The sequence below is a fragment of the Condylostylus longicornis genome, unplaced genomic scaffold, assembly GCF_029603195.1.
Source record: "Condylostylus longicornis isolate FDR11 unplaced genomic scaffold, ASM2960319v2 ptg000048l, whole genome shotgun sequence".
Taxonomy (NCBI): Eukaryota; Metazoa; Arthropoda; class Insecta; order Diptera; family Dolichopodidae; genus Condylostylus; species Condylostylus longicornis.
In genome coordinates this window covers 2,516,384-2,529,090 of record NW_026578017.1, presented here as the reverse complement: position 1 = coordinate 2,529,090, position 12,707 = coordinate 2,516,384, and the positions used below count along the sequence as shown (strand labels likewise).

The following is a 12,707-nucleotide window of genomic DNA, read 5'->3' as shown; positions in this document are numbered from 1 at the left end:
TAAAAAAATACTGATCTCAGAATAAAAAAAAAATTAATTTGGAGTAAATAAAAACTGAATTTAAAATAAAAAAAATGGAATTTGCACAGCAATAACTGTACAAAAGCTACATTTATTGGTATTAGACGGCCTCTTTAGTTACTGTTATTTTAAATTTGGCCTACATCGGTAAAAAGGCTCCCTTCTGGAATAAAGTTTTTCTAAATATGTACACATGGGTGCTCTTTAGGTACTTAATAAGACACTCTAAGATATTTACACACTTATTATAATGTAAGATTATTGTATAACTTAAGGTCAAGTTGACTCCAAAAGTATTTGGTATTTCAAAAGTATAAAGCTTTGTACAAACTGTTATCTTTTCCAAGTTTTAAAATATATATATTGTAAAATATCCATAGAACTACTTCTATGGATTTTCGAAAAAAAAAACTAGATAGTGAAGAGTTCTTAACTACAAAGATATTTTTTTCTTATCAACATATCGCTTGCAATATTATTTCTGACCACATTGCATAAGATTATGATCATTTTTTGAAGATATCATTAGAAAAATTGAAACATCCAAAAACTGGCAATGAGAAGTTGAGAAATCGAACAGAAAAAAGAAAATTTTTGAATTTGATAAAACAGAAGAGTAAAACTAAATATTAGGAAATAGCTTCATAGAAACCTCAAGGAGCTTCTTCAATTTGGCAACAATTTTTTAATATGCAAATAAAAAAACATTCGAGTATTATTTCCTTTAAATAAAAAAAAAAAAATCCTTTTGAATTTCAAAAGAAAAAAATTTAAAAAGCAAAATAAAAATCTGCAAAATATTTTTCGATTATTAAAATATTTTAGGATGAAAAAAGAGTAAATTTAGGTCAAACCAATGGTTTGTAATGTAGCACTTTTACCTTCAAGAAGTGAAAATACTTTAAAAACAATGTACATATGTATGTGTTACATCATTAAAATTATTTTCAATCATACGAGTATATATAATGAACATAACTATTTCAAGGTTGCCTTTATATGGGATTGGGCATTAAAAAATTAAAAGAGGGGCGAACATAATGCTCGAATTTAAGGATTAATTGCGTAAGTTAAGAAAAATAATTACATATTTTATGATAGTATTGTGTTTACAGAAATTTGGAAAAGCTTCCAAGGTGTTAAAAATTTAAATTTTACGAATTTCAAAAGGCGATAATTTGAGAGGGGGGATGAAGGACGAAAAAAATTTTCTTTTAGCGAAGTCAACTATTTATTAGTGTTTAATAGCTGGGTTGTATAACCTGCGGTCTGAAAGAAAAATGATTCCAAAAATTGAAAAAAAAAAAACGGATTTTAAATAACGGCAAATTTTAACGGTCATTTTGTTCCTTTCAAATCAACTGTGCTATGCCACGCTACAAGAAGTTCGGTACCATTCATCCGCGTTTATGGAATTTGAAAAAGTGCTTGGTACTATACCATTCTGCGTTTACAGAGGTATGTTTAGGTATTAGAAGGAGGAAGTAAAGTAAATATTTCCTTCCACAGAAATAAGTTTCGTGTAAAGATCTATTTACATATGAAATTTAAGATTTCTATCTTCAAGATGTAGAAACTGTGTAAACCTGTCCACGGACGGACGGAATGAAACTAATAAGCACTTTCTTTCAATATTTTTTGGAAAAGTGCCAAAAACGAAAGAAGTAATTTCCTGTGATATTTTTCATGATGCTGTTTTAAGACGAAAGCAGATGTAACTTACTTCTTTGATACTTCATTATACTTGGAGAAACTTTATCAAAAACTTATCTAAAGGAGTAACAAATGAAATGAAGAATGACATAAAAAACGTGTTAAACCATTCTTCAAAACAGTTAAGTAATAATAATTATTTCTAATATTGCCATCCCTTAGTACATCATTTGCCTTCTTCATTTCTCAACAATTATTAGCAATTGAAAATTTTAGTTTTCTTTGTGATTATTATATTATAAGTCGAATTACATGTTTTACAATAAACTATATATTATATAGATCAAAACTGTTAAAATGGAGTTATGGTATTGCCATAAAAAATGCCCAAATGTTTAAAAATCATGATCGCAACCAATCTTTTTATAATATTATCTGATATTTTAGTATCAGCAAAATTTTACAGAAGATTCGTTAAATGCAATACAGAGATGCTATTTATCGTAAAGCTTCTCTCAACAGCTACAATACATTTTTAAATATTTTTATTTCGAATCCTTATTGTCACTTTTAATTGTTTTTCTCACAGTTTAAAGGAAAAAGAATAAAACAGAGAAGTCAGGCCTATGAAAATTTATATTTTGAAAATAATTTTACAGTACAAAAGTTTCTACAATAGCTTTTCTACAAAACATGTTTCTGTAATTTGAACTCGTAAAAAAAATTGTAAGTTGAAGACTGTTATTATTCTTTGAAAGATTTTATCCTTTTGGCAAAAAAATTTTTAAAGTCTTTTAAAAATATCTTTTTACGTTACTAAAATTTTATACTTGAATTTTTAATTTCGACCTTTTGAAAACCAAAACAACTCGTAAAAAAAACCAATAAATGAAAAAGATTTTGACTTTCATAATAATGCACGTATTTGCACGTGTACAAACCGGTACTCATATTTCACTTTCTGAGCGGAAATAAATTTGTATAGGGTTAGTGAACATAAGAAAAGAAAACATTCAAAATTTGTTTTATCTTCTATTTATTTTTCTCCTCTGAAATTAGTTGCCATTCAATCGAATAAATTTTCTTTAAAAAATCTTGTTCTGCTCTTATATTTTTCAACAGAACATCTTTGATTTATTTGAGAATGAATCTTTAAAATATTAAATAACTAAGAATCTGAAATATGAGTAAATATTTTATTAATTTTTTATTTTAAAAGATGAAGTAATGAAATGTTGTAATTGGTTCAATAGTTTCTATAATTTTAATTTTGCAACAATTGTGAAATTTAAATTATTAATATTGCACATTTTTTTTGTTTTAGAGTTACTTTGTATTTTTTATAAAAGAATTGAAGACCTGCTTTTAATACTCGTTTCTTGAAAAACTGATTTCGAATTTATTAATTTCTTTTAGCTTAAAGAAAAACTTATCACAAATAATTCTGTTGAATTAAATAAATATTATCTTAGTGTTTTAGAGCTATTGGAGTACCTGTTGAAGTTTTAAATAGATGAAATATATGTGTGTATATATACACTGGGTTTCGAGCCAGTGAGCCGTTCGTGGACCCGTTTACAAAACTTCTACACCTTTATATCCAAAATCACGAATGCATTATACTCGTATCCATTTATCCTATATCTATTTCACATGAATATACTTCCTACCCCTATATTTTTATTTTGAATATTCTTTAAAGATGTTTTAAAAATATATTGTTTGCAAATTAGTTATACTTTTGAGCCATTTATGAAAATAAATTATCTAGTTAGAACAAAAAAAAATTCTGAATGGACTACAATAATTTTGTACAAAATTTACAGCCAAATTCAAAATATTTTTCGAATAAAGAATTTGAGGAACATTTAAAAGAGGGCTGTTGCCAATAAAGATATTTGTATACTTTCGTTAGAATATGTATTCATGTGTCAAAATTGCTTTATCTACGAAATTGCTATACATTATATTTAATTTTATGTTATCAATTTTTATATAAAAATTGTCAAATATTTTATTTTTAAAGCAAAAATACGACTTTTAAAATGATTTATAATAACTTTAAATATGCGTTTTTTCAGCGAAGTTATGGCCTATTTTTGGTTGAATAGCTTCACTGAAAATGGCACGGCAATTTTTGGTTCCTTATAATTCCGAAACTGGAAGCTTTGTAAAATTTCTATAAATGACAAAGCTAACGGTAAATGCCATGCCATATAAAAATATAATTATTTTCCTTAACGCACGTAATTTACGCTTCAATTCGAGCATTATGTTAACGCCATTTTAAATCATTTTTTTTTTGTTTTAGTTCAAAGATTGCTTACATTGCTCATACTAAATTTATGCAATCTTTGAAATATTTCGATATATGAATAAATATAGTATTCAATATAGTCGTTTTTTTTAAAGCAGTATTTTCACTTGTTGAAGGGAAAAGCGTTATTTTGCAAACCCTTGCTTTGAGCCAAAATTATTTATTTTAATATTAATTAATATTTAGGAAGATACTAAAAATTCCAGATCATTTGGACCTCTTCGAACTATTAATATTAATAGTTAAAATTGGAAATCTTGTCTAGGTAAGCTGGTGTAACCCGAAGAAATATAAAACGTATAAAATTTACTAAAAAAATATATCCGTTATTCGCCTCACTTGAAGTGATGGGACATTATTGAAAAATATTTTTGTTTTTATTATAGAATTTTAAATTTCGAAATTTATTTTATTCAGAAAATGGTTTTATTCAGTTGTTACTAACAGGACTAACAGGACGCGACTAACAGGATGTGGAGGATAATTTTGTTGTATGATGTGTATTAATCACATTAAAATCATGATTTATGTTTAAATCGCTGTTATCCAGCCTTATACAAAAATATTGCAATTTTTAAATTATAGTGATAACATCCAAAAAATTATTTTTGCTAATACAAATTTTAGTATTCTCTATTCGCTAATTAAATTAAAATTTCTAAACTGAAAAAAAAAATTAGTAATTGATAAGATTTCAAAGTTTTTATTGGTCCCAAAATGGCACGTACGAGGATTTTCATTGACATACATATTTTTATGTATGAGTTTTTAAATCCTTTTTTAAAAATAAATTTTTTTTTTTTTTTCATAAAAATTCTAAAAACCATTCCTCAGTGCATTTTTTTTAAGGCAAAGTGGAAAAGTTGTATTTTATTTATGTGAAATAATAGAGAAGTATAACGTTAGAGAAATCCAAAAAACGAATTTAAACTGAGAGAAAAACTGACCAAGATTAGAATAAGGAAGAACTTACCTATAAATGCATGTGAAAGATTGGTTATAAGAAGAAAGAAAGATTATTAATGCAAGTGAAACGATATAAAAGCACAAGTGAATAAATATTACGATATTTTATAACAACTTGATAAAGAGCGTTTAAAAGTTACTTCAGGTAATTAATTAGGTTAAAAAATCTCGTATTTTTCATGTAAAAAAATGGTCAAACAAATAAGAACGTTTATAAAAAGACTGAATTATCGGTATAAAATACTGAAAACCCTACACCGTGATAACCTGAATTTAAAAATTTATTTTTAAATTATTTAGAATTAGTTTTTATTGTTGTATGGCAATTACTCGGACATGTCGAACCATTCCACCAAAACTCCATGGATATATTTGACATACAACATGAGTTATTGAGTTAATTGGCTAATAAGTTATCGTGCGTTCGAATGGACGGCCAGATTAAATTTTTATTTTATTACTTAAGTGTTTACTTACCGTACAATATATGAAAAATGCTCCAAGTGCAATTACTCTAAGCAAAGCTGGACTAGCTGCTCTTACAACCTGTAATTAGTAAAAAAGCAGAATTTGACTATTGATATAAAAAAAATTTTAATTTTTAAATTTATGCATTTACCACAATATACCAGAACCTATATGAGTGAAATGTACAAGAGTTAGATATTTTAGATAAATCGGAATTTTTGGCTGAATATTAATTCGGGTAAATTTAGGTGAATAGTATAAATCAAGGGCCGTCATTTTCCAATAGAAAAATGCGTCGTAATTGGGTTGATGGGGATATAAAATTTGAGGGGGATATTGTTATTGAAAATTATGAGCAATATCTTAGCAAAAGTCAAATTAAGATATTTGAAATGTTTCTTACTGGCGACATTATTGATATTCTTACCGCAGAAACAAATAACTAATTATGCCGTTTTCAAAGGTAAACAAAATCCTAATATGTATTTGGAGAAACGAAATTAAGTGTTTTATAGCAATATTGTATTTAACTGGCTACGTTACCTGCACGACATTTATAATGGTGTTAAGTTTCAGAGGTATATTTTTGAGTTTTATATGAAAGTTATAAAATTAAAAAATCTAATCACCATCAGGCATCTTAAACTTCAGTGAAAGGAATTAATTATTTCAACAATGAATTTAATTCAAAAATTGTTGTAAACTCATCGATTATTTATAATATAGATTCAGAATGCAATCTAAATATTACAAAGTTAAACTAAGCATAAATAATATTATTTTCTTTTTAGTAAAAAACTTTCTCTTTTATATAAAATTTTTATATTTTTTTAACCGAAAACTGCACAAATAATTCAAAGTTCTAGTATAATTTGGTATACATACACATACACTAATTTTTTTGTTTTGTTTTACAAAAATTTTAAAGCAACTAATGCATTAACGAATAAAATTTTTTTGTTATAAACTAAAAGTTCCCATAATTGTTTTCAGCACAATAGACTCATTAGTATTAATCTTCGTTATATATTAGGGATAAACTTAGTTTTGGACAGCTGAAAATGAAAAAGTAATTACAACGAAAAAATATTCATTTTTAGTGACTGCACTTATGCATTTAATAATGGAGGTATGGTAATCCTTACGAATATAACATTTCGAGTTTTCAAAAAACTTAATCTGCGATGCAAAATATACATCAAAACCTCAACTTGTATGAAAATTAGTGACTGAGCGGTACTTATTAAATTAGATAGATCGATTTAATTCCAAAAAAATGGTTTATTGCACTTTTACTAAATCTTTGACACGCAATGGAAATGATAAATAAAGTTATTGTGGAAATATTTTAATTTTAAAGATTTCTTAAGTAACAGCCACCAATTCCAAAACTTTCTTATGACTTTCCACAAAACACAATATTCATTTTTACGATTAAGTTTTTCGTCAATCTAATTGATTTGATTAATTTTTATACTAACAAATGGATTTGTTAGTATAAAAATTAAACATAATTTAGGAAATATTCAATGCTTCGATCATGTGCAATTCACATCAGCTATAACACTTTAAAGGGTTTTGATATAATAAATGAAAATAGTTTCTAGTTAAAAAATATATGTATAAAAAAGTACGAGTATAAAAAGTATATTGCAAAAATTTACAAATGAGTTCATGAAACCAAAAACTTTATCAAAACCAATCTTGTTATAGGTATACTATTTTTTGTATGTACGAGTATATTGTTGACGTACACACAAAATAAAGATCATATTAGCCACAACAAAAAGATACGATTTAAAATTTAAAATTAAAGATTTGTTGATCTAATTTAAAATTTAATCTTATTGGAGGACATGAAAGTTTTTATGAAATTGTATAAAACTTAATGATATAAAATATATTGAAGTAGTAAAAAATTTCTTATTCTCTTCTGATTTAAAAGAACTGGCATTTTTATATACGAAAACAAATTTGCAATTTTTAGATCTGCGAAATATATATGTGCTTACATATCATTTATTAGACACAAGACTAGTAATAGATCAGTTTTGTATATACATATATTATGCACAACATAAATGTTTTGCATTTTCGTCATATTTATGTTGGTCTGTTTTTCTTCATCTATATCTCATTTTCGAGTAACCCAATTTTGATATAAATTTATGCTTGAGTTTACTTGGATATACATATAATGTATGATGCCAGTTATTAGCTACTGTGCCTTTGTTTGATTATTGTTGTTTGAATATTTTAAGAAAATAATTTACAAGTTTTTTTGAAGTTTAAACATTGAATTATCTAACGATTTCACCCGTTAAATTTCACAAGCGGCCTTGATCCAAGTTTGATATTCCCATTTTTAAAAAGAATAATATTTATCCTTAAATAATATTAATATAAATAATAATAATCTATATTTTACTATACAAGACAAATCCGATGGCGCAATCATCGGATTTGAGAAAAAAGTGTTGATTAGTTTCACTGTATCCGTCCGTCTGTCAGTCCGTGTGTCTGTTTACAAAACTCTAAAACCGTTGAAGATAGAAAGTTGAAATTTTATACATATATTTATAGATCTTTACTAGAAACTTATTTCCGTAGAGCAAAATTTTTACCCATCTCTCTCCCTCTAAAAATTAAACCCACCCAAAACTCTAAAATGCCATTTTTTCCCGCAAAAAAAAACTATTTATTGCAGTGAAACCACAAGCATTTTTCAAATTTTTTACAGAAAAGCAGTGGGTGGCTTCTACCGCGGCATACCGAATTTGAAAATTAAAATGTTTTTTCCAAATTTTTGATGTCGTTAATATTCTATGCCTAAGGTTGTACGTTAAATGTCTGAAATTTTAACAGCTTTTAGACGTTAATGAATACTTCATTTCCTTGAAAAAAAATTTTTTTTTGTATCTCCACCCCCTTCAAGTTGTCGCCTCTTGAAATTTGTAAAATTTAAATTTTTGGCACCTTATATTTCTGAAACTGCAAGCTTCTCGAACTATCTATAAATGCGGAAAGCTAACGGTGAATGCCATACGATTAAAAAATATAATTTTTTTTCTTAACTCGTGCAATTAACCGTGATAACGTTCGATATGTTAAAGACTGTTTAATTTGTTTTTACTTTATTTCAAAAACTACGTGAATCCTTAGATAAATTTGAAAATAAAAGTTTACAATGTTATATTTGTGGCTCTTTTACTTATACATATACTTAGCTTCTCTAAACTGTAAGATTACATCTGTGATAAAATGACTTAAAATGAATTGCTCACAGGTGAGCACGTCTCTACAAAACCTTTTAGATTTCGCAATGGGTTACACGATGGGACTCAACGTAAGTATTTTTTATATTTTTACAGCAATGAAGCTCAACGTGTTCAGTTTGTTTTAATGTCCTCAACAATATTTGAAATTAGTGCGCTTCGCACTATGGGCTTCTGGTATGGTAATATAATTATAAAATATGTTTTATAATCCTATCACATTATTAAGTATATATCGAAATTTAAGTAAATTTTAAAAGTCTAGTGCAGAAAATGTTGTGTAATTTATAACAAATTATGGTTATTGGATTAATGGTTACTACTTGGCTATGATTCAAATTGTTCAAATTATTCAATCCACATTTCTAAAGAATAAATTTTATGTATGTATATGCAAACAATATTTGCAAAATAAAAGATTCTTCGAACACTATCGCTAAGTATAAAACACGCCTCTTCATTCAAATATACAGCATTTGTTGTAACATTAAGCTAATTTTTATCGCATTTTTTTAAAAAGCATTAAATTTAAAAAATTGGTTTTTTTTGTTCAATAAAACCAGAAATTTTAAAATTTCTGGGACATTGAGAAAAAAAAATTTTAATTTAATGCAATGAAATTTCCAAACGATGTATATGCAGTTCTTTGAATATTTTCCGCAGATTTAATATTACATTATAAAACGATAAGTTACTTATTTTTAAATATAGCGTAGATAATTTTGAAGATATTTGAAAAATGATAAAAAAGTTGCATATTTTTTCCATTAAAAAAAGATTGACAGAACTTTCGATATTTTTTATTTTTTGCATCCGAATTTTATTCAACATTAATTTTCAATTAAAATGATTAGACATTTTCTATTACATGAATAAAACCCCAATAGTCGATCTAAATGCATTCTTAATACAAAGTTTTCCACTGAAACTTTGAAAAATATTTTGCAAACTCAATTCAGAATGTTGGCAAAACAACAATTACTATCCACAAATAAATTCTTTAATAATAAATCAATTATCATATTACTTTAATTGAGAGCAGTCCTGGTTTATAATATTCTATATACTTGTGTTACAAGTACTCATGTGTGTATGAGGAATGATAACAATCACTGAAAGCACTAATTGTCTCACACGATTTCAACAAATTTCAAATTAATTATAATATTACAAACACTATTAAGTAATAATAAATAATTAAAATTTCTGAAATGCATGAGAGTCCAGAGGTACTTCATATAAGTGCTTCAATTAATAGCGGAACAACAAAAAACACATATTTACATTAACTCCCTCATCTTGTTTAGATATTTAAATCTTAAATGTTTAATTTACATAAAACCCGTATCTTTTAACTACGTAAACCATGCATACAATGATTAAAGTAAACCATTAATTTATTTCTGGTTAAAAAATAATGTTCGTATATAATTATAAATGCAAACATATATAAAACTCTATTCTTACCTTTACTTGTTGATAACGGAAGGTAAACCATGCTGCTGGCGGTAAAAATCCGATAACAGCACATGCTAATACAAGTATACTAGTCCTCATAGGCCAATTAAGTGCAGCAACACAAGGTGAAGCATCCTCACAATAATCGCATCCTTCAGCACATGGTAAACACTCATATGTAAATGGTTTACTATAAGTAGAGTTATCACCCTTTTGATTTATTCAACAACATCAACATCATCATGAACCATCGCAGACATCAACATCATTATTATAATATTGTTTTTGTTATTTTTATATTGCCGTTGTTATTGTGTCATCATCACACATTTTCATCGCAATACACGTGTATTTTGTTTAAAAGTTGCATCGTTTAAAGTGTAAATAAAAAGTAAAGGAAAAAAAGAAAAAACCCAATTTAATTTTTTTATAACAATTGGACAAGGACCTTGTTATTTTATGTTTATTTTTGCGTTTTTTTTATTTATGTATACATATGTATAAGAGTCCTGTTGTATATTATCTGAACTAACATTAGTGTTATTTTTAAATGCGGCATACAGAAATAAAAGGAATAAAGAATGCAAGCAAGGAAATCCTTAATTACTGAAAAGAAAATTTTCTGTTTATACTTTTGTTTATTTTTTTTGTTTTTCCCTTTAGAGAACTTAAATTGCATATTTACAGGTAAGCAATAACAATAAAAGTAAATTTTCATCAAAGAATGCACATAGAGACGTTAAATTAAAGAATAAAGGATTTTTTGTACAATATAAAACGACAATTTAAGAACTTTTACAGCGTTAATCGAGCATAGCAATGTTAATTTTTCTACAGTATTGCTTACATGTACATGTGTTTTGCATGTATTATGTTAGATATAATTTTTCAAATGGTAATTTAACACGGAAAACGAATTTTCTTTGTCAACTCATTTTTCACCTAGGTAAATAATATTAAATTTTCATTTGGAAATAAATTAGATGTTTTGTAATTGCATGCTGTTTTAAATATTCAATTAAAGAACTGTTGTCTGTGTAAAGCAAATTTTTCTGTTTTAATTTTAATTATAAAAAAATTTGGAATTGTATTGGTAAAGTTTTAACTTGGGTCGATGCTCAGAAAGTAAAAGACAGCTTTAAATATTTAAATATGTAATTACATTCATTTTTACAAATGCATAATAAGTGGTATGCTAATTTTTGCAATAAAAGGTTTGCAACTAAAAATAAAACTGTGTAAGTATTTAATGTAAGTAATTAAAATGGGTTTATTCTAAATTCATTACATTGTAAGAAATTCAGAATAAATACAAAAAAGTAGTAGAGGAATAGTTTATAGAATTTATATACTGCTATTGTATGTGTCGTATGATGTTATTGTACTTATATAATGGAAATGAAATATAATAAACGAGCCAAACTCAGTTTTTTCTGTCTGAATTATTTTTCAATATTCACTTTTTAAAGAGGACAACAAAATACAAAATGCACTTTGGATTTTAAAATAGTTATTCTTCAAATTGACGTTACTAAACATTTTCAGTGACATTATCTGTTGCATAATATTATTGAATATAAACAACCTGTTGGTTCATCAATTCGCCTTTATTAATGCAGGGTTTTTCAAAATATAGATTATCTCTAAATGTCGTACTAAAAACTTTTAATGTCGTATAACATTCAAAATTATTAAATATAGATTTTTGCTTTAAGCAAAAAAAAGGACAAAAAGCAGCGAAAAATTCAATGCAAGATTTTGTGTATATTTCGAGAAAAATTGGCATAATCAACAAAATGATACTACCTTTTAAAACAATACTGACTTGTTTTGAAATTTTCAGTAGCTTTCAAAATATTGGTTAATCCCTATAAAAAACAAAAAAATATAAATACACTTAAGGCAAGGACCAGTATGTATTTTACATATTTTGTATGCAAAGCGAAAAGGAGTATGATTAAGATCAGCTATTTAATCAAATTTTGCAGCACAACTTCCCTTGGGATACAACAAAAATCAAGGAGAACGAGTTATGAATGACTTAGAATATGTATATCCATTTTATGAAACAAGACAATTACTCGTGATAAGGAGTATAATCGAAAAGTAATCAAAAATGTGCATCAATGCAGCATCAATTTAAAAAAAACTTGCTGATATTATACCGATGTGATGCGTTTACCTTGCTGATGCAATATTATTTTGACTTTTTAAACACTTTCTAAATCATATGTTTTTTGGCGTTTATTTTAAAAAAGTTTTGTGTAAAAGTATTAAAATTATTAACAACTGAAAATCTATTTAAAAAAATTTTTTAATATTAATTAAGTTTTGGATTTTTCAATTTAATGGAACTTTTAAAAATATTAATACCGTGCATAAAGAAATAATTAACTTTATTAGTTATTAACTCAATAATAACTCAATAACTCAATAAGAGTTAAAATAATAAATTATTTGCTTCTTAGCTTCCATTAAAAAATTTCCCATCAATTTAAATTGATGCACAGTTGATTTAATATGATGCGCACACGATGCGTATTTTTGAC

General features: G+C 26.0%; 1 protein-coding gene across 1 annotated transcript in view; it reads right to left on the bottom strand.

Moving 5' to 3' along the window:
• LOC129611022 (uncharacterized) overlaps positions 1-12,707 on the bottom strand; it is a 149,391-nt gene that overhangs the window by 28,221 nt on the left and 108,463 nt on the right. The window contains exons 7-8 of the mRNA XM_055523927.1: positions 10,168-10,368; positions 5,435-5,503 (exon numbers count right to left, since the gene is read on the bottom strand). Of these exons, the coding sequence (XP_055379902.1) occupies positions 5,435-5,503; positions 10,168-10,368 (270 nt within the window). The remainder of the gene's footprint in view (positions 1-5,434; positions 5,504-10,167; positions 10,369-12,707) is intronic.